This window comes from Cnephaeus nilssonii, assembly GCF_951640355.1.
Source record: "Cnephaeus nilssonii genome assembly, chromosome: 12".
Lineage (NCBI taxonomy): Eukaryota > Metazoa > Chordata > Mammalia > Chiroptera > Vespertilionidae > Cnephaeus > Cnephaeus nilssonii.
Genome location: NC_137083.1, coordinates 36280620 through 36307036, shown reverse-complemented (window position 1 = coordinate 36307036; position 26417 = coordinate 36280620). Strand labels below are relative to the sequence as shown.

Here is a 26417-nt window from a genome sequence, read left to right as displayed (position 1 = left end):
TTGTCTTCTATATGCATCATGATTTTTTTCTATTCCAAAGCTGTCCTTATTTTGTTTCCTATAGCTGCATTAGCAAACACCTGCCCCTGCTTCCTGGCCCATTGATTTTAATGTGCAGTGGTCTCCCCTTATCTGTGGGGTTATGTTCCAAGACCCCCAGTGGATACCTGCAATCAGGAATAGTATTGAATCATTTACATGTATTTATATATTTACATTCTGTGTTTTTCCTGTGCACATACCTGAGATGAAGTTTAACTTATAATTTAGCCACAGTAAGTGATTGACACAATAATTAATAATAAAACAGAACACTTATAACAATATACTATAGTAAAAATTGTGTGAATGTAGTGTCTCTCTACCTCTCAAAAATCTGATGGTACTGCACTCATCCTTCTTGTGATGCCGTGAGATGATAAAATGCCTATGTGCTGAGATGGAGGGAGGTGAATCGCGTAGACGCTGTGATCTAGCGCTAGGCTACTACTGACCTTCTGGTGATATTTCAGAAGGAGGATCATCTGCTTCAGGTGATCCTGGATCATGGAGTAATGACTGTGTCAGTATATGGAGAAGTTTAATATTTTGGGGTCTCAGTTGACCTTGAGTAACTGAAACTGCAGAGAAATAACTGCAGATAAGGGGGGGCTACTGTATACACCTTCAAAATCTTCTGAAAGTCTCAGATCATTCTGTGGAATTATTCTTGCTTATTTCCACATTGATTTCTCTCTTCTCTGAACTTCATGTGCTTCTACACAGAACATCAGAAAGCTAACATTTAATTAAATTCTATTTTAAAATGATCTCTAGCAGTGTTCCTGTGTTTCTTAGATTAGACACATTCTGGGGAAGAAGTGGCAAGGCATACATTCTCCCTTTGTTTCCTCAAAACGGATAATCTTCGGTGTACCACAGACTGCCAGTGGACGGTTGGTTACTCTGTCCCCTCAGGAGCTGTGAGTGCAGTCTTTCTTCCAGCTCCCTCGTGCCTTGATAGCTGTCACAAAAAAAGCCCAAAAAAACATAGACACATGAGTCAAGATTATGCTCTTTTGAGTGAACCAACTTTTTAAAGTGGTGCTTTAGAGAAATAAAAGTTATAATAACCAATAAAAAACAGAAAGGAAATTCCCTGTTGCACTTTTAGTCATCTACGATGTTCCCTTTGTACTTTTTATTTGCAAAGTGTTCTTTTTCCTTTTTTAAAAAAAATACGGTCTTTGAATGTTCAGGATGATGCACGCCAACTCTTTGTGCTTGCTGGAGCCGCTGAAGAAGGTTTCATGACTGCAGAACTTGCCGGAGTTATAAAGAGATTGTGGAAAGATAGTGGTGTGCAAGCCTGTTTCAACAGATCCCGAGAGTACCAGCTGAACGATTCTGCAGCATAGTAAGTAATCATAACTTCCGGAGTAAACTATCATGAGTAAATACTTGCAAATTAAGTATACCTCCAAGTCAGTTTTATTGCAGAATTGGCTAACACATTCGTGTAAAACTCAGGATACTCAGAATGACAATGTGTGAAAACTTTCTGTCTTTTGTGTGTGTTTGTAGATAGCAATATTGTTATTTCCTTTGTGTTTAAAAGTGTTTCAAGAGACTCATGCTTATGTAACTCAAACTGAAACATGTAAAATGGGACGGTTTCCAATATATTTCCAAGAAAGTAATTGGAACTTCCCGAAGCTTGTTCTCAATGTGGGTGTCTCTCGAGTTTGCCTGAGACTAGCCAAAGGGGAGGGTGACTTATTTGGGTTTTTTCCATTATACTGATAGTGCCTGACAACAGTGACTTGTCCAGTGTCGGGCAGCGGAATGACATGCACCCTTTGAAGGGGCGCATGGTGATTCCAAGATAGCTTCTCTCTGAGTAACATCGCTCTGTGCTTGAAAATTGTCCTTGTATGTGCCCTGTTGCATTGGACATTGCTTACAGATACCTAAGTCGGTTTTTTGAAGAAAAGTCTGCCCTGATTTTCCAGATGGTGTCCCAGAAAGTTTGTAAAGCAAGTTGTGATAAGAGCTAATCGGGGAGCATTCTGCTTGGTGATCTACAGAGAATAAAAAGTCAAGTATTTGTTTCCATAATTGGCACACATACTCAGCAATGCCAGATACGATATGAGTAACATTAATTGGCCTTAAAACTGTGTGCTGTGCACCTTCTTTACTTTCCAAGTTTGTTCCATTGTTTTGACAGAGCTAGGGGCTCTGAGGGACACAAGTGAGGTTAGATTGAAGGTGACTGGCAATCTAACCAGAGTCTAGATCAGCGGTCGCCAACCTTTAGGACCTCACGGATCACCTGTGGTCCGTGGACCACCGGTTGCCGACCGCTGGTCTAGATGAATACATTTTGCCACAGTGAAAAGCATGCTAGGCTTATTGTATAGCATGTCATTTATTGCACTTCAGAGTATTCAGTGTGTGTTACACAAATGATTTAGTGTGAATGAATAAATGATACATGTTACTGTGTAACCCTTAGCATTTTTATAACACTATATTTCTTACTCTGTATTTTAAACATTTTACAAGTATGTAAACCATATATATTATTACATATGTAGCTTATATATATATGTATATGTATATATATATACATATACGTATATATATATGACATTTCTTACTGAATACGTAGCCCATCTCTCCAACTGGTGTCACTTCTACTAGGAAATAAATATTCCTTGACTCAGTGAGTAGCTTGCCTCCATGTTTTATGTAGTCATATTATGATATATTTTCTTTCCGAGCACTCACAGATTTACATTTATTTTGAATTCACTTAATTTCTACTTGTATTGAAAGTATTTGATTATTTTCTCTCTCTGTCACTACACTGGCAATGCAGCAAAGTCTGTTTTTGCCCTGCATTCTATCTTCATTATCTTGTTGAAATATAAATGTGCATTATTTTCAGACTATTAGAATTATAGCAGTTTTAAGCAAAGAAATGTATTTATGAGTCATCAGAGCACATTTTAAATAAGAGTAGCTTTGTATTTTATAGGCACAGTAAAATTTTGCCATGGCCTGTTTGGTTTGTTTATTGAATCAGGTTATTATTTACAATAAGGTATAACATTATGTATGTGAAATTAAAAACAGATAAAGTACTGGGTGATTATAGATAACAAGATTCTTTTAAATTTTAAGTAAGTACAATACAGATAACTCAAGCTGTTATATCTCTGTGTATTCTTGTATGTCAACACCAGATACATGTACCTAAATGTCTAAAACATTTTTGGTCACTAATTCAGTGTTTGGATTGTTTTCCAGCTTATTCTGCAACAAGTCAAGTATTTATTGAGTTCTTTTGTTTGCAAGACCCATTCTCAATAGCTAAGGAACAGTTTCAGAGGATAGCATCAAAGTTGAAATAGTTGGTGCCTCCTGTACCTGAACTTATTTTCTAAATTATCCTTCACATTCTGCCCTAATTATTGCCGAGCACTGCAGGGACACTCTCACGTTCAGCTGACTGAAGGATTAATTCCAGATTCTCAATTTAGGTTGTGCATGGCCTATTAGCAACCTTACTTTCTGAGAAACCGGATCCTGCCTCCATACTGTTGTACTGCTTGTCCTGATGGGAATGACATTTCCTTTTTTCTGTCCCATCGTTCAGATTTCTAGCTACATGCCTCACTATCCTTGAATCCTTCTTTAACTACTCAGGTTCACATTAATGTCTGCATACACGGACTTTCTGTAACATCATGGACTATACCATATAATTTGACACAAATTATACAAAATAATTGCATTGTATGACACCACCACATTTTGATATCACAATGTATTTGGCATTATTGACCAAGAGTGTTGAATGAGTAGTTAAAATCAGCAAGAAATAAGATGTGAAAATTGACTTAGAAAGCCAGTAAAATTCAGAGTAAAGTGTCACATGTAGTGTTTTCCTATGTGTAACTGAAGGCTAGTTGAAAGGGAACAACATCGAATTCCGCCTTTGGTCACAGGTTTTCTCACTATCATCGTAAAAACTAACTTCCTAAATCTCAACAAAAGAATAACATCTGGAACGTAAACAGTGCTACCTCAAAAAAAAAAAAAGTGAAATAAAGAATTTTAAGAAACAAACACACGGTGTGCAGTTATTCTGGATGATTTTTAAGAAGTTATTACTAGTCTGTTTTCTTTCTCAACAAGAATTACTAAGTACTGTCCTTCAGAAACAAAGTATATAACATTTAAAAAACGGTAGAAGAGTTTTGTGGCTGGAAAAGTATAAACACTTCGATTTCAGTGGGAGTTGTGTAAGATAGAAACTTAAACATCTGTATTGGCCATATTAACTATTAGCATGTTGTTTTATTGTTTGTTTTCAGCTACTTGAATGACCTGGACAGAATAGCACAGCCAAATTACATTCCAACTCAACAAGATGTCCTCAGAACTCGAGTGAAAACTACAGGAATTGTTGAAACCCATTTTACTTTCAAAGATCTTCACTTTAAGTGAGTAGCTTCAAAGCATATGTTTTATAAATTAAGAGATAAATCCCATTGTTTAGGGGGAAAAAAGTATAATTATAAAAATTTTTAAAAACTTAGAGTTGGAAATTATTAAAAAATGTTCTCAGATAATGGACAAAAGAATGTTTGGGTGAAAGAGGGCAAAAAACTTCTTAGGAATATTTATATATTTATTTGAGAACAAATAGCTGTGCAAATTCCTTTTGCCTATATTTTCCACAGGGATTTAAATAAAAATAGTTTTTGGCGCTTATTTCTGAATAGAAGATATTTTCTAACACTGTATATTTTGAGCAAGTTCTGCCATCCAGTTTTAGGTAGGAAAAGAGAGAGTTTTATTGGTAGGATATATGTTTATTTGTGGAAATATTACAAAAGAAGAGTACATTTTTAAAAATTTTCATGAACGTTTTTATTCATGCAAACTGATGTGATGAAAAATGTTTATTTAACTTAAGAGTGTCCTGTGGTCTGAGCAGGGAAGCACTGAATTACAGTGGCTTTTGGAAATAGAGGGATCTTGAAATTCATTTTGTCCAGTTTTCTCATTTTATAATGAAACAGGCTCAGGGAAGTTCAGGTAAACATTACATTCAGATTTACAGAATTATGTTTTTCTTTTTCCAGTAACAGTTTTCAAAATGTCAAAAACTGCTGCACTTTGCCTCAGGTGACTATAATGATCTGAAACAGTAATGACGATAAAGCAGAATTTCTGAAAGCATCTTATTAAAGGGTTCCAAGTCAAAGATAAATAAACATCAGCTCACCTCCTGAAGAAGCTGACATTGGCAGCTGTGGGCAGCACAGTTAATACCTTTGAGTCCCTCCTTCAGTATTTCAAATACATTTGTTATTATCATTTGTCACTAATTTATCCCACATTCAGTGGTTCACATAATTGAGTTTTCCAGAAAACTAAAATTTAATTTCAACTTTCCATAGCAGCTTCCCTCCAAAAAACAAACATTGCCCTGCTTCTTAAACCAAGATACAGATCCTAATTAGTTTATCTGATCATGTAACTTTGTGCTTTAACACATGGTACGGAAACTAGGGCATCTGCCCTGTCCAGTTTGGCTCAGTGGCTAGAGTGTCGGCCCACAGGTTGAATGGAACCAGGTTTCATTCCAATCAAGGGCACGTACCTCAGTTGCAGGCTCGATACCTGGCTGGGAGTGGGGTGTGTTTGTGTTGTAATTCATTGTCTGATTTTAACAGCTGTTGTAAAATTTAAATTTCACTTATTTTGTGGTATGATTGGAATTAAATTTAAAATGAAGCAATAAGACATAATTCTTTAAGAATTTATCTTACCACCTCTGTGATGAGGCAGGCATACGTGGATTATTTTGTTTGAAGGAATCAACAGGTTTATTTTACTACTAGAGGCCCGGTGCATGAAATTCATGCACTGGGGGGCGGGGTGTGTCCCTCAGCCCAGCCTGCACCCTCTTCAATCTGGGACATTTCTTTCACAATTTGGGACTGCTGGCTCCTAACCACTTGCTTGCCTGCCTGATTGCCCCTAACCATTCCCCTGTTGGCCTGATTGATGCCTAACCATTCCCCTGCAGGCCTGGTCCCCCACAACTGCCCTCCCCTGCCAGCCATCTTGTGACAATGTGGGGGTGGCCATCTTGTGATGAAATGGTGGCAGCCATCTTGTGATGATGTGGTGGTGGCCATATTGTGACGATGTGGGGCGCCCATCTTGTAACAACATGGGGGCACCCATCCTGTGATGTGGAACGCCCATCTTGTAATGATGTGGGAGTGGCAATCTTGTGATGACGTGGGGCGGCCATCTTGTGATGACATGGGGGCAGCCATCTTGTGATGTGAGGTTGTGAGGGTCAGTTTGCATATTAACTGTTAATTATATAAGAATTTTTTGCCAAATATAGAACTAAAGCATCCCTTCTATTATAAAATGATCATAATATGACAAATTTCTATTTTTTATAGTAATATGAATGTGTAATAGGTTTTGCAGTGTCCTATTTATAGGGTTGCTATCCATGTATGGCCCACTAGCTCTGCACTCAGTCTCGGTCATAATGGTATCTGATGAGTCTGAGGGAGTCCGGCAGGCACCTCTCAGGATCTCCAGGGTCCTTCCCTCTCCTCCCTCTCCTAAAACACATGGAAGAAAATTCAGATTCCATCCCTATTTGATGCTTGTCAGAGGCCTCATCTTTTCATATGAAGAACGTATTATACATTTTTTATAACAGAAGTTTAGAATTTGAAGGTAATTCTAATGTATGTGTGAAACAATGACTAATGCTCTCTGCACAATCCTATCGCTTATAGTATCAGTTCTTAGTCATTTTTCTCCTTGGCTTGAGAATTAGGCAAGTGGTTTTCAAAGCAGGGTCCTGGGATCAGCAGCAGGCGATTTGAGCACTGAAGTTTGAGAAGCACTGGCTTAGAGTAAAGGATCTTTGTTTATGACCAGCATATGAGTGACCCTCATTCACTTCTGCTTTAAACAAATTGAAGATATTTCTTGTGAGCTGTCCTAATTATCGTGTTACAGCTTTTTTTTATTGAACATTCCCACAGCATAACTGGAAGATCTGGTACTTTAACATGGTAAAGCTAGTCTATTATTATTTGAAAGCATTTAAAAATATTCTGTAGACACAGTTCACTTATTTATTCAACAAATAAGTACTTGTCTGTGTTCAGTGTAGGGGATATAAAGAGTTTAAAATAAAATTACATTGTTAGGGGAGGTGATATAAATATTTAATATTCAGGGGATGATAATTACTATAGTGAAAATGTACCATTTTGCATAGTGTTTCCATTACATAAGTGATTGTTAGTATGTATTGAGTGGTCAGGAAATATGTGACATTTGATCAGAGAAGTTTTTAAAAATATATTAACTTTTTGGTAAAGTTCTTTTCAGATTGTGTTTCTTGGCAATTTAACAAATGTGTAATCATTTTACTTAATTTTATTTTGTTCTTGTTTGATCTTTATCACCAGCTGTTCTTTTTGTATCTTACTCATTTTCATTTATCATAGAATAATATTTATATAGTATCCTTAAACTCAACAATTTATTAGCTAAACCAATAGAATGCAGGCCCCTTAAATGATGATAAAAGAAACAAGACTGGTTGATGTACTCAGATTTGGTTTATAGGCCAATACTGCTCTGCAGGGAAAATTCTTTTTGCTGCCTGAGATTTAAATAGAGACCATTTTAATTAGTTCACCATCTAGATAAATGGAGGCTTTAGAAATGTACCATTTTGCATAGTGTTTCCATTATATAAGTGGTCATTGCTATGTTGCATAACATACCCTATGTGCATTTCAACTTTTGCTTAACTTAATAAACTCCTACAAGGAAAAGAGGAAAGAATCACTGTCTTTATACTATTTAATTATGTTGCTACCCTGTACACTAACCTACAATGGTCTGCTGTCATATATTATGTAAAAATGGTGTATTTTTTTTTTCACTCCAATTTTTAGGACTATTCATTAGGGCCGCCCATTTATTGCAGATTGCATCTCACCTTTTCTTTTATCCCCTGATTTTACTTTTTAATTGAGGCAACCTGTTGGCCCCACTCTAAATATGACTTGCTTGTTCAGCTTTTTCTTACCTGGAATGGTTTCTCCTTCACGTCAAAGTGCTGCTTCTTGCCTCTGAGAGAAAACAGCGTTTTGTGGTGGGAGGAGGGGACCGTGTCCTCTGCCTCTAATCTTTCGTGACATTGGCAAATTGAATATACTCTGTTCTCTCTGCATTTCCTCGTTGCTTCATGTGAATTTTTAGTGTTTACACATAGTACAGCCCATTCATATGGATTTGTTTTAATGTTCTCTTCTAAGTGTTCTTATATGTTAATATGTTGATTTTTGAAGGTATTTTGAGTTGTTTTGTTTCTCTTGACTCAAAAGTTTTTAAAAATCAGACTTTTTTTTCATTTCTGACATTCTTTTCCTCCCATGAAGTCCTTTCCTCCTTTCTCCCCATCCCACGTTCTCCCTGCAGTCTTTGTGGATGCTGTAGAACTCAGAGCTTTTGGACACTTAATGTGATGTCTAAGTCATTGTTTTCCTCTTCCAGAATGTTTGATGTGGGAGGACAGAGGTCCGAGCGAAAGAAATGGATTCACTGCTTTGAAGGAGTGACCGCCATCATTTTCTGTGTGGCACTGAGTGACTACGACCTGGTTCTAGCTGAAGACGAAGAAATGGCAAGTACAACCCCTGTTGGAGATTGAGCATGAAATAGGAAAGGCTGAAGATGTTGGCAGGAATTTCTCTAAGAAAAATTCTTGTGCATGTCTGAATTATTTGAAAGTTTGGGCTCCTTTCTCTTAATTTTTCTGTTTCCATCCTAAATGGGAACTATAATAAAGAAACACAGGTGGACCATGAGAAAAAAGAAAAGACAGAGTTTATCTTCCCTTAACCCTCTGTGCTTACCTGCATTTCCTCTGTCTGGCAGTATGTACACACTGAATGAAAATAAACTTTGTTTCATAATAGTCAAGGCTTAATTTCCTTAACGTATTACTTCTGCCAGTTCTAGCTCAGTAATCTTTGATCCATGTTATATTTTGTGTAATTTTCAGATGTATTCCAGTATACTGTTAATCTGGGGAAAGTGTTTTTTAAGTATCAACTCAAGTAGAAACTTAATTTTAAACGAAAGAGTTAAGTTTAGTACAAACTGGAAAAAAGAAGATAGAAATGTCAGTTTTCTGTTGTTTAAAATCAGGTGTACGCAGTCACAGCGCAGTGGGTGCAGTGCGCCTCATACAGGAGTTCCCTCTTTCCGGCGGCACTACGAAATACACCAGTGCCCTTTTAGGAACCGCACATACCGGGAGGCAGGAAACGGGAATGTTTCCTTCCCCTACCATACCTTTATCGTCAGGGTATTAGGCTAATTGTGGTTCAGCTTATTCAGTTTAATTTACTAATCTTTAAAAGACTTTACTTATCTCTTAATGGAAAGTTCAGTTAACTCTGTAATTATCAGATCTTTTCAAATGTTTGCACTTGGCATCCCTAGATAGATAGCAAGGCCCCCCGGCAGGGCATTCGCAGGCACAGGGACACATGGCGGGTACCCAGCGAGTACTGTTGAATGCAAAAGTAATTAACGACTGAGGTAGATACTCATCTCGCCCCAAATCAAAGGGTGCTTGTTCTTAAATGCCAGAAAAATATTTTTGGAGTATGTTATCTATTTTATAGCTAAGTTCTATCTTGTTACAATATCTGTCATTTTTTTTTAAAGTAGTATTTCTCAAAATTCTTGCCATTATGACAAACTGATTGTATCCTTTTTACTACAGAATCGAATGCATGAAAGCATGAAGTTGTTCGATTCCATATGTAACAACAAATGGTTTACAGAAACATCCATTATACTTTTTCTAAACAAGAAGGATCTCTTCGAAGAAAAAATCAAAAAGAGCCCTCTCACTATATGCTACCCAGAATATGCAGGTATTTTACTTTCTGTGAATAACTTGTCAAGTCATACAGATCCAAGTGAAAGTTCCCCTAAGACAAGATTTCAATTGTTGATTTAATCCCTTGGTTTAGTAATTCTTTCCTTTAAAAGAAATTACTTACCATACTACATTCAAGCACAAGTAGTTATTTGGGATGTGGATTAGATTATTGAAACTAACATATTCATTTTATGGAAAAGCTGTATAATCATTTTTTTGTGATGACTTCTGTTCTTCATACATTTACAGTAAGGATTTCTTCATCTAGTTGACATGTCTTGCTTCTTGTCTCATCTCAAAGACAGATGTACGATAGACAAACAATAGCAGTGCAGCATGCGGCCACGCACACGAACAATAAATGTAAGGGGTAAAAATGAAGAAGGAATTTGTGAGTTAACAAAGCAGGAGTCAGGGAAGGTTTCATATGCAATCCAAAACTTGGGTAATGAGGTAATTAATGGCATTTTACTTTTACGACTAAAGAAAATGATCTGCAGTGAGAAAAGGCGACTGAGAGAGTCCTGGCTTTTCCACAATGAGCTCTTTGATCTTGAACAAAGCAGTTAATGTAGCTGGCTCTCAGTCCCCGTCTTTACAATCAGAAGTGGGCTAAAGCATTGGTTATGGTTCAGTTTGATTTTTGGAACACCTGGACTCCTGCTATTGAAAGTGGGTGCAAGGAAGGGAAATAAAGCAGAGTAACTTGGCTTTCATCTGAATAATATTTTAATGAAGAGAATTCTGTGCCTTAGAAACAGTTTGACTATCACTGGTTTATAGGGTCTCTAAATCTAAAATTTCTGAAGAGTTTGGTTAAGGTAGCTAATTTATTCAAGTTACCTTCATCCCATTCTTCCTGTTTTAAAATAAGTCTCAAGAATTTGTTTGGTTATAAACAAAAATGTAGTTGGTCTTGTATTGAGGAAATTGTATGGTAAGTATTCACTGCCTTTTCACAGGTGATGTTAAAACAACCCTGTGGTATCAGTGCTCTTACTTCCCAGGACTTAAAGGAAGTAACAGAGTCCAAATCCAGACCAGCATCATTAACCACCAGACTAACATTAATTAAATTCTCATTGGAACCAGGGGTCGGGGGCAGAGGGTGTTGCAATACATATAAGCACACTAATTATTATAGCCCTTTTTTGTATACTGCAAAGTTATACTTCAATTCAAAATAATTTCACACATTTTCTTATTTTAAAACTTCTATTTTCTTTTTGAAAGTTATAGTATCCTAAGTCCCCTTATAACGAAACACTTTTAGTGTTTATTATGAATAAAATTATTTATAGTACTAATTCCAAGATTGAAGTTATCTAGAATCAAGGTGGCTTAGTTTTGCCCTTACTTTCATCTGTGTTTTAGATTATTTTTGTCATTTTCTACTGTGAAGTAGCCATGTTGTACTAATATTACCAGAGTACCCAAATGCATTGATAGAAATCACATACCTACAGGGATTTCAGAGCAACAAGGAATATGCTTGTTAGCTCTTTCTTTGCCAGGTATACAGTATGTACAAGAATTTCCCTTAGGTTGTCAAGTTGATAAGAATCGCTAATCTCAGAATTTTTTATCATTCCTAGTGTTAATATAATAATTTAATCTTCACTGCATGCCCTAATTATTGACTTAGGTGCCTCTTGCTTCAGCCTCAACTCTCAATTCCTATGGCTATTGCTTTTTATAGAAGAAACCTATGTAGACTTCAACTACTCAGTTCATGTCTATCTCCATCTGCTTCTATCTTCCCCTCTGCTTTTCAATCTACATGTTGGCAGTTCACCACATTCTAGCTGCCATCCTTTAATCATTTAGCGCTCCATCCTTTTATGGTCATATTTATTCTCAGGTGAAATTCTGTTGTCAACTGAATTTCTCTCTAGAGCCTTGGGCTTGCATTTCCCACTACTTGTTGAGCACAGTCTTGTTTTTTAGCACGTGAAACTCAAACTAAACTCAGTGTATTTTGTTTTTCTCAAATTTCTATCTCCCTTGAATTATATCATAAACCTCCCAATTCTTCATTTTTTTTTTTTTAATCCTCACCTGAGGATATTTTTTCCATTGATTTTAAGAGAGAGGGAAAGACAGAGGGAAATATCGATTTGAGAGGAGCATCGATTGGTTGCCTCCTGCACTCACCCCGACCAGGGCCCAGGCCGGGGAGGAGCCTGCAACTGAGGTACATACATTTGACTGGAATTGAACCTGGGACCCTTCAATTTGCAGGCCAACGCTCTATCCACTGAGCCAAACCAGCTAGGGCCCAATTCTCCATTCTTGAACCAGGTTATCATCTATACTTAGCTTTGTTTAGGACACTTCTGTCACATGTTAGAAAATATCTAATACATTCTCTCCTACCCCCATACTTGCCATTCTTTTTTTTGGTTCTTTTTTTTAAATTTATTTTATTTATTTATTTTCTTATTGTCTGAAGTTTTACATATGTCTCCTTTTTCCCCAATTGACCGCCCTCCCAGCCATTCCCACCCCAGGCAAGCCCCCACTGCCCCAGTGTCTGTGTCCATTGGTTATGCTAATATGCATGCATACAAGTCCTTTGGTTGCTCTCTAACTCCCCTCCCCTACCATTTGTCTCTAGATCGATCTATTCTTGTTCATCAAATTATGTTGATCATTATATCCCACATATGAGTGAGATCATGTGATATTTATCTTTCTCCAACTGGCTTATTTCGCTTAGCATAATGCTCTCCAGTTCCATCCATGTTGCAAATGATGAAAGTTCCTTCTTTTTTATAGCGGCATAGTATTCCATTGTGTAGATGTACCCCAGTTTTTTAATCCACTCATCTGCTGATGGGCGCTTAGGCTGTTTCCAAATCTTAGCTATTGTAAATTGTGCTGCTGTGAACATAGGGGTGCATATATCCTTTCTGATTGGTGTTTCTGGTTTCTTGGGATATAGTCCTAGAAGTGGGATTACTGGGTCAAATGGGAGTTCCATTTTTAACTTTTTGAGGAAACTTCATACTTTGAAAAAAGAGATCGAGGAGGACATAAACAAATGGAAGAACATACCATGTTCATGGATTGGTAGAATCAACATCATTAAAATGTCCATACTACCCAAAGCAATCTACAGATTCAATGCAATCCCCATTAAAATACCAACGGCATATTTCAAAGATCTAGAACAAACTCTCCAAAAATTCATCTGGAATAAAAAAAGACCCCGAATAGCCACAGCAATCCTGAGAAAGAAGAACAAAGTTGGAGGGATCACATTACCAGATATTAAGCTATATTACCAAGCCACGGTTCTCAAAACTGCCTGGTACTGGCACAAGAACAGACATATAGACCAATGGAACAGAACAGAGAACCCAGAAATTGACCCAAGCCATTATGCTCAATTAATATTTGACAAAGGAGGCAAGAGCATACAATAGAGTCAAAACAGTCTCTTTAATAAATGGTGTTGGGAAATTTGGCCAGATTCATGCAAAAAAATGAAACTAGATCACCAACTTACACCATACACAAAAACAAACTCAAAATGGCTAAAGAACTTACATGTAAGATGGGAAACCATAAAAATCCTACAAGACTCCATAGGCAGCAAAATAGCAGACATATGTCATAACAGTATCTTTATAGAAACAGATCCTAGGGCAATGGAGACTAAAGAGAAAATAAACAAATGGGACTACATCAAAATAAAAAGCTTCTGCACAGCAAAAGAAACCATCAACAAAACAACAAGAAAGCCCACTGCATGGGAGAACATATTTGCCAATGATATTTCCGATAAGGGCTTAATCTCCAAAATTCACAGAGAACTCATACAACTTAACAAAAGGAAGATAAACGATCCAATCAAAAAATGGTCAAAGGATCGAAATAGACACTTTTTGGAAGAAGACATACAGAAGGCCCAGAGGCATATGAACACATGCTCAAAGTCACTAGCCATTCTTTTCTTACTAGTAAGACCTAAAATCAGATTGAATAATATAACTAGCTACCCAGAATATATACAGGAAATTGAGCTAGGCACTCAGTGAAAGCTGCAGTAACACAGATGGTGTTTGTATATTGCGTTCTCATGCCATAAAGTGAACCTCAAATGTGGGAGAGAGCAGGCTGAGTATAAAGGACCTTGAAAGCCAGGCAAATAGTGTTGTGTTATTACTGCAAGAGAGAGATTTAATAATTATTTTCAAATGAGCATTTGATTGAAGTATTAACTATGTACATGTAAAAATATATACATACACAAATACTCAGCATTTAATGTGAAGTTCATTGAATTTTTAAAAGTAGAAATACTGATGTTTTATCACTCAGGTCAAGGGGTAGAATATTTCCAGGTTCCCAGAAGAACCATCATGCTCCCCCCGCCCCGCCCACACACACAGAGTAACTATTATTATGACTTATCCTCATTGATTAATTTTGATAGGTATCAACCTTCTTTAACTGTTTTCTAAACATCAATTGAATCATACAGTATATAGTCTTTTTGTATCTGGCTTACTTGATCAATAGTGTGTTTATGAAACGCATCCATGTTATTGTGGGTAGCAGTAGTACTTTCATTCTCATTTCTCATTACTGTATGGCAACTTGTTTTATGAATATACCAGAATTAGCTGGGTTGTTTCTTAAACTAGAATTTCTGCTATTAAGAGTCTTCATATGTTTTCTGGTGAACATATGAATATAATTATGTCAAGGGCACATTTAGAAACTGAATTATTGGGTCACAAACTATGCATGTGATCATCTTTAGATACTGCCAAACAATTTCTGGCATGTTTGTACTCACAAGTCTTTAGTCAGTCAGTTACCTGAAAGGTGGAGTGTGTCATTCCCTTTTTTTAACGAGATAGCCATAAACCACATTGTAGACCCTTGTACAGTTTTTTAATAAGGAAAGGGAATAAAAATATTCATCAGCATTCAGCCAGCATTTCTTGATCAGCCACTAGGCTGTAACTGACATACATGCCACCATCATGGAACTGAGTGGTTCTGTGTTGGGATTTATAGAGTATAAGGAATAAGAAAAAGGAGGGATCTGGTATTTGGAGATTGAAGCAGGAACAAAAATCATGTGGAATGCTTTTTGTTTCAGGGTTTTCCTTAAAGGGTAACCTAGTCATTAAAAGATAGTTAACATGGGGTGTTTTTCATTTAGAATAAATAGTTTCTCTTATTCTATAAGGAAAAAATACAGTTATGGAGTCCAACTGTTTTAAATAACTGATTTCAATATTTAAGGCCCATTTTTCTTAGCTGTATACACATTTTAACTTTTCTCCTTATGCTTTTTCCTTTCCCATCTCAGGCTCGAACACATATGAAGAGGCAGCTGCATACATTCAATGTCAGTTTGAAGACCTCAATAAGAGAAAGGACACAAAGGAAATATACACCCACTTCACATGTGCCACAGATACTAAGAATGTGCAGTTTGTTTTTGATGCCGTAACAGATGTCATCATAAAAAATAATCTAAAAGATTGTGGTCTCTTCTAAGTTTTGCCGTGAATGGTTAAAATGCATTCTCAAACCAAATGAGTACTTATATGTGGATCTCTCTAGACTAGGGTCTTGCAGCAACACAGAATGTAGTATACGGCAAATACATCTGGACCTGACCAAAGTTGTTCTGTTTTGTTTTATAACCTAAGTAAAAATGTGAAAGGTGGTCCTGCATTGTGAACCTAAGGGCAGTGTTAAAGCTGGGCTCTAGTGTATTGATGATTTCTGTGTAAGTGTAAATATGCAAATGTATGTATACATGTATTTATAACTTTAGTTTTCCACATTACTTTTAGGTTTTAAGAGTCGCCACTTACAATTCTAGTGTGATTGCTTTGGGAGTAACAGAAATATTAAGTACTTTGTACTCAGTGCCAGACTATTGCCACGTTAACCAGTTTTGAACAGCTTTATTTATATTCATGCCCTGTAAATTTTAAGTATAGCAATTAATATTAGGAAACATTGCAGCCCTTATCTTGATTATCTTGTAATCCTAAAAATGTCATTTGTATAAATATTGCACAGACTATTTTAATAACATGATTTGTTCTTTAAATTTAATGCTTTACTGAAATGTTCTTAAAGAGGATGAATATAACTTCCTTTGGATTAATTATTTAAACATCATACACATTTTTTTTCTTTTAAGATTTCATGCTGATCTTCTACAGTAGATTTGGTTTGAAGAACTAAAATTGCATATTTTACTATTCTTAGACTTATAAATACTTAATTTTTATTCAGTTGGTTTGTTTTCACTTTGAATTTTAATATTTGGATGATATTCAGGCATTGACTTAAAGATGATGCCAAATTAATTTTTATACACTTTAAATAATTACCTTTTTATTTATAACTAAGTTTAGGTGGATGATGAGAGCATTTTGGGGTAAAAAATATATCAGCATAATGAATTTGTGACATTCATTTGTGTATTTCCTTTGGGAAATCCCTTGTACCTAGCATATATTGATAGCTCCTTGTTTGGAAGATAACAAGAAAGATCTTTAAATATTCTGCTGCTGGTATAATGCAAGCTTTTAATTCATATATGTAACTAGTTTCAAATTTAATTATCACACTTGACAAAAATTACTTTTTTCCCTTAGGTTATTCAAATTTCCTCCACTTGCTTAAGTCTATATTATTTTTTTAATTGTACTATTATTTCTGATAATGAAGCAGGCAATTACACTTAGAAAATGAGTAATAGTATTTAATAAAGTCAGTGATTGTATGTCTGTTCAAACAAGTGTTACATATCAGCTAGATGTTGAATGTCAATAGTCATTTTTCTTTTGATTACTCATGATGTATCTTGTGACCTTGCTTCATCAAAATGAACAGCATTCCCCACCCTACTTGTCTTTTTCTCTCATCTTGAACGAGTTAGCCTTTCAGTAAGCTGTGGGTAAGTTGTTTCTGTCATTTTGTTGAAGTATATTTGTTGAAATATGTGTGTGAGGGGGTGGGTAACCACAAACTGCATTTATATCTGTTTCATCTTGGGGATTTGTTTTTCTTCTTTGTAATGTGAAGAAATTCAAAATTATCAAAATTTCTTAAATGTGTTAGTTTAGATTCTTTATGTGCCTTTATCATGAAAGATATGTTTTCATTAATTTTACTGATGGGAGACCTGTAATATCCATATTGTGAAGCTATGTATGAATTTCAACTATAATGAATAAATTTGAATCATGACAAATAGTTTAAAAAGCCACAAAGAAGCACATATTGGTGATCATAGTTGATGAATTTCTGAACTTTATTCTGTGTAACTGTTATTAATAAATCCTAATAAATTTAAATTTTTAAAATTTTATAAATCTATTGACTAAACACATGTTTTTGCATTAGGATTTAAGTATCAGTTGATAGTATGTTCATTTCTTCTTCATCTTTGCCAGCTTTTTATCATCTCATCTATCCCAGAAGATTGATTTTTCCCTGCCCCAAGTTTTCTCATGAGACTTCTGGTCATCAGTAGGATTTTAGTAAAGGTTTTTTTTAGGATGAAAATGTATATGTGGACATTTGACTGCACAGAGTGTGGGGGATCAATATCCCTAACCCCCATATTATGCTATTTAGTGTCAACTGTAAAAATAAGATAGAATGAAGCTGAAGGTATCAAACTCCCTAATTTCAAATTATACTGCAAGGCTATAATAATCAAGAGAGTCTGATAGTGGCATAAAATCAGGCATATAAATCAATGGAACAGAATAGATAACCCAGAAATAAACTGACATATACCGTATATGGTCAATTAATTTATGACAAAGGAGCCAACAATATAAAATAGGGGAAGGAATTCCTCTTCAATAAATGTTGGAAAAACTTGACCACTATCTTACATCATACACAAAAATTAATTCAGAGGATTTAAAATTTACTTAGATGAATTAAAAGTTTAAACATAAGACCTGAAACCATAAAACTAGAACAAAACATAGGTCATAAGCTCCTTGACATCAGTCTTGGTGATGATTTTTTTAGAATGACACCAAAAGGCAACAAAAGCAGAAATAAACAGGACTACATCAAACAAAGATTTCTGCACAGAAAGAAAAAAAAATCTTCAACTAAATGAAAAGGCAACGTACAGAATGGAAAAAAAAATATTTGCAAACCATATATCTGCTAAGGGGTTAATATATAAGAAATGTAAAGAACTCATAAAATTCAATAGCAAGAAAACACAATGAGATTTTAAAATGGTTAGAGGATCTGAATAGACATTTTTTCAAAGACATACTAAAGGCCAACAGGTTCATGAGAAGGTACTCAACACTCAACATCACTAATCATCAGGGGAATGTAAATGAAAACCACAATGAACTATCACCTCATACTTGTTAGAATGACTATTACAAAAATGAAAAGAAATAAGTGCTGACAAAGATATGGATCAAGAACCTGAGAATGGGAGGTTTATGTCATTTTCAAGTTAGTTTTGGAAGTTCTCTTGTGGTTTCTTTTTAAAATCCTATCTTCCTAGTTAAAATGCCTTTATATGAAGAGTTTTATATTTCACAACTCCATTGACCTATTTCTCAGGGATTTTCTCTTAACCCGTAACCCCTGGCTTTGGTGTCTGTTGTGATTTCTATTATTTACTTCAATTTTTTAGTTACTTTAAAAGTTATGAAACACATTTCAACAAGTCCAGAAACACCCAAATATGCACAAGTATGAATGTGCTGCAATCATGCAGACGAGGGCTGAGGAGGTCTGCCTTGGGACAGTCCTACCATCAGATAAACCTTCTCAAGCACCATAAATAGTTCAAATGTTTCCAGCTTTTTTGTTTACTGGCCATCTTCCTGGGTCTCCATACCAACAAAGTGAACTGGACACTGCCATTGCAAAGTAGTTCTTTAAACAATGAGTGCATTGTAATTGATAAAAAAAAAAATATGATGGGCAAAACATGCATAGAAGACCAAAGCAGGTTTTCACTACTATTTTAGCAGGTGATAGAGTGCCACTGTTAGTAAAGGAAGGTGCTGTTTCCTCCTGAACTGCGTAGTGCTTCGTCTAAAGGAAGTACCTGAAGAAGGACTCTTGAGAACCTAAGAATCAAGACCAAAGAAATTCCTTTTGCACTGCCGTATTCATGAAAGTATTCTTAAAATTCTTTTTATTCCTGCACACGCTATATATGTATTCTCTACCTTACTAGGATTTTAAAAATTAATTTTGATCTACGATTTTGCAGTTTATTGTTACTAAATTGACAGATGTTGCTCTAGCCGGTTTGGCTCAGTGGATAGAGCGTCGACCTGCGGACTGAAGGGTCCCGGGTTCGGTTCCAGTCAAGGGCATGTGTCTGGGTAGTGGGCTTGATCCCCAGTGGAGGATGTGCAGGAGGCAGCCGAGCAGTGATTCTCTCTCATTGATGTCTCTCTCTCTCTCTCTCTCTCTCCCTCTCCCTTGCTCTCTAAAATCAATAAAAATATATTTTTTTAAAAAATTGACAGATGTTTTTTACAATTCAGTGTAAAGCTGGTCTTGAAACATAAGCCATTGTGAAGATTGGCTATTACCTGGAACTTTCTGTTATGCATTCTTGAATTTTAATTATTTCCTGTGAAAACTTTACAGTAATGAAACCAAAGGTCCTTATGCTTTTAATTAAATTTAGCTTTAAATCCTACTCTAGAAATCATCTCTTTTCTGTCTGAACCCCTGAGATACCTAGTCTTTCTCACTGATAACCCATTAGCAAGTCTCAAGCCAGCATAAGACAGTAGCAGAGACCTGACTAATGATCACAAGATCTCGACTTCTAGCAGGCTAAACATAACATCTTCACTTAAGTTACGTTTAAGCTCCTGAGTTCCAAGATAAATGATCCCCTGGCTACTTTCCCGTGAAATGACAGAGGGACCTGGAACCGACGTCTGAACTGGCCCCGAGACCTAAAGAAATGCTTTCTTACCCTTACCTCGCCTCAGACTAATCAGTTCCCAGCACAACCCCAAAACTCCTACCCCAGTGCCCTGTGATTTTGCCGTGAAGAATCTGTAATCTACCCACCATGGGGGAGTTCAGGCTTTTGAGCATTAGCTTCCCATTCTCCTGAACAGTGCCATTCATAGTAAAATAGCCAATATTTCTCCACTGCCATTCCCTGTGGTTAGTGTTTGACTCCACTAGTGCCAGGGAAATGAATTGTTTCTGTTCGGTAACAGTAATTTCACCTTTGACCCTTTTCTTACTTTTAAAGATAAAAAACGAGTGAAGTCAAAGTTACTTCCACAACACTGGCTTTATTTTTAGTAAATAGTGCTGGGTTCCAGTTTAAGATGGCAATGTAGGAAGATCCTGACCTCACACCTCTTCCCATGCACCCCAGGTACAACTGCATATGGAATAATTTTTTTTGTAAAAACTCTCAAAACTAGCTTAGTGCCTTCTACGCATCAAGTGAATAAGGAAAGAACAACAGCACCCACATAGACATGGGCAGGAGAAACTGAGACACAATCTTACCATAACCCCAAAACCAGTGATCCACAATCCCAAGAGAACTCAAACCCTGAGCATCTGCTGAGGAACAAAGGATTTGAGTTCCACATCAGACACCCCAACTTTTAAGACCTACATCTGAGACACATCTATCAGTTTCCTCCTGCATGAGTCCGAACTAGGGCTGGGGATCTAGCCTGCAAACCAGGTACGTGCTCTTGAAACATTTTAGAAATATGTCCCTTGAAAAATCCTACTGAAATTTTTCATTCAAAACTATAAACTCGCATATAGTTTCAAATATATTACAGATAATGTCCCTTCTAATATCATAAATATGTGGAAAAATGCATATGTAATACACTTATTAAGTGCCTACTGTGTGCAGGCCCTCCTCATGGTGTTTTATTAATGCTCTCATTTAGACATCAGTAGAAGTTTTATTTTTCAGAGGAGGCGACAAATTAAGAAACACTAAATATCTGGAATAATGTTTACTACCAAGTGGCAGAGACGGGAGTAAAAGCAAGGGTTGTAAGTCATTTGTTAGCTTTGTCTTCAAAATCCAGTGGCTTACACAAGTTTTGCCCAAGTGCCACATGGTGTAGCTCAGCAGGTCCCAAATGGCATTGCCTAAGCCCAAGTTGATAAGGGTGCCTGGTGTATGTCGGCATGCCAATAGCTATGAAAAGCCCTGCAGTCAAGAAGCCTGTATGTGTTCATCTACAGCCTCACACACACTAGAACTGCTCTAGCACAGCAGCCACTGCCTACATGTGACCATGGAGCTCTTGAAATGTAGCCAGTCCAAATAGAGATGAACTGCTAGTGTGAAATGCACACAGGAATTCAAAGACATATAAACAAAGAAGGTGCATGGTAAACTAATATTTTGGATATAGTGGGTTCAATTAAATATATCTTAAATTCCACCTGTGTCACCCTGGCTGGGCTGCTCAGTTGGTTGGAGCATTGTCTGGTACAACAAAAGGTTGTGGGTTCAATTCCTAGTCAGGGCACATACCTAGGTTGCTTCTATCCTCGGTTACTTTCCCATGAAACAACAAAGGGTGCGTTTGGAATGCAACTGGTTGTGTTTCTCACATCAATGTTTCTCTCTCTCTCTCTCTCTCTCTCTCTATCTCTATCTCTATCTCTATCTCTATCTATCTCTATCTCTATCTCTATCTCTCCCCCCCTTCCCTCTGCTCTATAAAATCAATAAACATCGCCTTGGGTGAGGAAATAAAAAATAATAAAATAAATTAAATTCCACCTGTGTCTTCTTACATTTTGGATACTAGAATATATAAAACACTCAAACGTCTTGCATGATATTTTCGATTTGAAAACCAAATAACTTTTTTGTCTTGCATAACTCTATTTGTATTTAATGGAAAAGTTCCCAAGTCTTAGAGAAGGAGATACCATGAATAAAAAGTTAATATTTGAAAACTATCCAGTTCTAAAATGCTGTACTGTTTTGATATAATATGGTATTTACTGTGGGGATAAGGAGTTTCATTCACACTTCAAATATGTCAGCTGTAATGAAAGAGAACCATATACTTTTTAAAATACATACTCTAAAACTGGGGGTTAAATTAGCTGTATCATTATTTTTAGTTCCAATGCATAGAGTAAGAGTAGACCCATGAGGGTACTACAAAATTACTAACCCATCACTTTGGTGTTGTTTAGCCAAAGTACAAGATTAGTTGTTGTTTTGTTTGTTTGTTTTATGTTGTTATTGTGTTGTGTTGTGTTTTTAATATGTTACAATTCCCCCAGCCAGATTCCTTTCTTCCTCCATACCTCCCACAGGACTGGCTGAGCACAGTCAGGCATTAAAAAGCTTCCAAACTTTTTCAGGAAGAGCAGCTCCCTGGAACTGTGGAGGAGGACAGGAATTTCACATTCTGTGGGACTGGATTCAGCACAGGGTATCAAATATTCCAAAGCCTTAGATTCATGTTCTGGCTTTTGATAAAGAAAGCAGCAATATAATCACATCTGTTCTTTAAGGTTCACTAAAATCACATCTGTTTATCTGTATAATTTAAGCTTTCTAGATTCTCAAACTTCCCTCAGGATTTGAGTTCATTAGTTTAATATTATCAATCTGAGAAAGGGATTATATATGTACATATTTTATCTATACTTCTCATGAGAGTATACATATATATTTTTTCCATGAGAAATATGACAATTTTCTACTTGGCACAATATGCACCAAATAGAAGTTAACTATATTGAAATATGTTTATAATTTCATTTACAATTAGTTGAAATTATCCAGACACATTTTAGAAATATCTCTAATGTGTTTTTTTAAGTTTGGAAGAGCCTAAATTATTAGTTGCTCTGACAATTATGAAGAAGAAAAGGCTAGGTTTTATATCAACTTAATTATCACTTGATTTAATGACAATGTGTCCAATAAAGGCATAAAGATTCACATAAACTTATATCCATAATTTTTATATCAAATAATCTAATGTTTGAAGGAATCGGTTTTTAAAAAATGAAATCATCATGCTTATAGTAATACAAGTCCTATCTTCACTCTGGTGATGTGAAACCCTCATGTCACTAGATCAGTAGAACGCACTTACCTTTGCTTAACTACATCATGGTCACACTGGACCAGTAATTTTCCATAAAGAAGCAGCAGCAGCAGCAATCTCGCTACCTAATTTCTTAAACTCCAACTTTATCTTTTAGGCCTGTGGTTTTTCTTGGCATAAGTGTGCCGATAATCAAAATCAATAGTTATTCTGTTTACTAAGCAGCAGAAGGCTTTACATAGTTGGCTGGCAGCCCGAGCCCAGGGCTACTTCTCAACATGACTTATCTCAAATTTGGCAAAAGAGTTTACCTTATAAGCCACATAAATGTTCCATATTTTTGTAATTAAATGTTATCCCTCTTTTCCTTAAGCCTATGACAAAAGTGCCCTTTCTGTTTAGTTATTATAAAAGACAGAGTTATTATAAAAGGCAAGCATTTGACCTCTTAACGAAAACAGAGCTGCCAGCCCCTCTTTATAGACAAAGGTCTAAGTAGAACACAAATTACTATGTTGAGATTATTGTTTGTTTTCTAAAGGCTTTTTTTCCCATTGGTATTTAGAATTAGGGGTATAAGTGTGTGAACATAGGTGTTCTTAACTTTTCAAAAGACCAATTACACCTTCTCTGTGAAAAGTCCTATTTGGGGAGGCAATAGTGACAATGAAGCAGGACTGACTAAAGCTGGATTCTGGTCCTGCCAAATCCCATTGTGTGAACTAGAGCAGGTTATTTAGCCTCTATGCTTCAGTGATTTTTCTATAAAATGATAACATTAGTGCTATTTCCCTCTAGGTGTTGCAAGGATTAAATCAGTTATTACACATAATGTGCACGATGTACCCAATACATAGGAAGATGGAAGTTTTAACTATTGTAAACAATCATGAGAGTGATGGTAATGATGATGATGATGGTAATGATGATGATAAATATATTATGGAGAATAGAGACAGAGGAAAAATTCTCTTACCTCTGTCAGAAGGAGGAAGGGTTTATGGGAGACAGAGAAGTAAGGATTTACTTATAATTGATAAGAAAAACAAAATGAGTACTGCAGAGAGAATAGTATAAGCAGGGTGGCCACCTATCCTAGCACAGATACTGTTTACCCATTTTCCTAGCTTAGCTATTAACGTCATCCCATTGCATCTTCAGAACTGACCTATGGTCCCTGTAAATAAGAGCAACCTCATCTAAGAAGCTGGGATGAACTTAAGGCCTCATGAAAGAAGACTTTTAAACTGACCCCGAAAAGAAATGGTAAGAAAGGTTACGCCATTTCTCTCTTCCTGGCCAAGTTCCTCCTGAAACGGAACTGGAAGGGTGAAAGCCAAGTTATCCTTTGGTTTTCAGCAGAGCAGAAAATACTAGTAGAAACATCCAAACAAGACTATATTGGTTTCCTCTTGCTGCTGTAGCAAATCACCACAAAAATAGTGACTTATAGCAACACAACTATATTCTCTTACAATTCTGGAGGTCAGAACTCTAAAATTGGTCTGCAGGACTGCATGCCAGCTCGTTAGCCTTCATACCCGAGGCTCTAGGGTAGAATATGTTTCCTTGTCTTTTCCAGCTACTCTGCCATCTTAACTAAATTTTAATGATTTACTTCTGAATATTCCTTTCTATTATCATTCTTATATTTATTTGTTAACACTTTTTATTATATATATATATATATATATATATATATATATATATATATATGTATATATATAAATAACTAGAGGCCCATTGCATGAAATTTGTGCATGGGGGGGGGGGGTCCCTCAGCCCAGCCTGCACCCTCTCCAATCTGGGACCCCTCATGGGATGTCCGACTGCCCGTTTAGGCCCGATCCTACCAGGATCGGGCCTAAACGGGCAGTCGGACATCCCTCTCACAATCCAGGACTGCTGGCTCCCAACTGCTCACCTGCCTGCCTGCCTGATTGCCCCTAACCACTTCTGCCTGCCAGCCTGATCACCCCCTAACCACTCACTGCCAGCCTGATTGCCCCTAACTGCCCTCCCCTGCAGGCTTGATCTCCCCCAACTGCCCTCCCTTACAAGCCTGGTCCCTCCCAACTGCCCTCCCCTGCTGGCCTGATCGCTCACAATTGCCCTCCCCTGCTGGCCTGATCCCTCCCAACTGCCCTCCCCTGCTGGCGATCTTGTGACAGCCATCTTGTGTCCACATGGGTGCAGCCATCTTGTGTGTTGGAGTGATGGTCAATTTGCATATTACTCTTTTATTAGATAGGATAGAGGCCTGCTGCATGGGTGGGGGCCAGCTGGTTTTCCCTGAAGGGTGTCCCAGACCAGGGTGGGGGTTCACTTGGGGCATGGGGCAGCCTAGGCGAGGGGCCTGTGGTGGTTTTCAGGCCAGCCATGCCCCCTGGCGACCCAAGCAGAGGCCCTGGTATCTGGGATTTATTTATCTTCTATAATTGAAAGTTTGTAGCCTTGAGCAGAGGCCTGGGCTGGCCAGGGTGTGCAGGAAGCTTGGCTTCCTTCATTGCCGGGGAAACCCAAGCCTCCTGTTCGCTCCGTGGCCATAGCCATCTTGGTTGGGTTAATTTGCATACTCGCTCCTGATTGGCTGGTGGGTGTGGCTTGTGGGTGTAGCGGAGGTATGGTCAATTTGCATATTACTCTTTTATTAGATAAGATTTTAGAGAGGGAGGAAGGAGACAAGAGAGAGAGAGAGAGAGGAGAGAAAGATATGTCAATGTGAGAGAGATACATAGATCAGTTGCCTTCCATATGCCCTGACTGGGGATCAAAGGGCAACCTAGGTGTGTGCCTTGACTGGGAATTTGAACCTGCGACCTTCTAGTACACAGGAGGATGCTATAGCCAACTGAGCCACAATGGCCAAGGCGATTTTGTTAACAATTTTATTCTGATAGATCTTCATTTCTTTATGGGATTTTTTATCATTTTTACTAATTGCATTAAATCCTGTATTCTCCATGACAAATTTTAATAATTTGGGAAAAAAATAGTTTGGGACTAAAAAATCACAATTGTCTCTGGTTGTTGGCTGTGAAAATCTAGGGAGGAGCTGGTATTTTGGCCTATCCTCTCTCAGAAATCCCCTGAGATTGTTATGTAAATAATTCTTCATTTTTCTAGAATTTTGCTAAGAGGCAAGAGAGAGTCATGATCTATTGACTAGACTTGCTTTTATATAACTACAGAGCCCACTTAAATGATTCTTTAAAGTAATTTAATCATGAAAATATATGTGTGTGAGAATGTAGATGGGTATGCACAAAACATATGTCTGGTTTAAAGAATGAAACAAACATGTTTCTCTGTAATATATATCTTTGATATAACAA

General features: G+C 36.9%; 1 protein-coding gene across 1 annotated transcript in view; it reads left to right on the top strand.

Moving 5' to 3' along the window:
• GNAI1 (G protein subunit alpha i1) overlaps window positions 1-17365 on the top strand; it is an 80278-nt gene extending 62913 nt beyond the window's left edge. The window contains exons 4-8 of the mRNA XM_079785393.1: window positions 1239-1396; window positions 4365-4493; window positions 8608-8737; window positions 9848-10001; window positions 15339-17365. Of these exons, the coding sequence (XP_079641519.1) occupies window positions 1239-1396; window positions 4365-4493; window positions 8608-8737; window positions 9848-10001; window positions 15339-15529 (762 nt within the window). The 3' untranslated portion in view covers window positions 15530-17365. The remainder of the gene's footprint in view (window positions 1-1238; window positions 1397-4364; window positions 4494-8607; window positions 8738-9847; window positions 10002-15338) is intronic.
• The last annotated feature ends 9052 nt before the right edge of the window (window positions 17366-26417 follow it).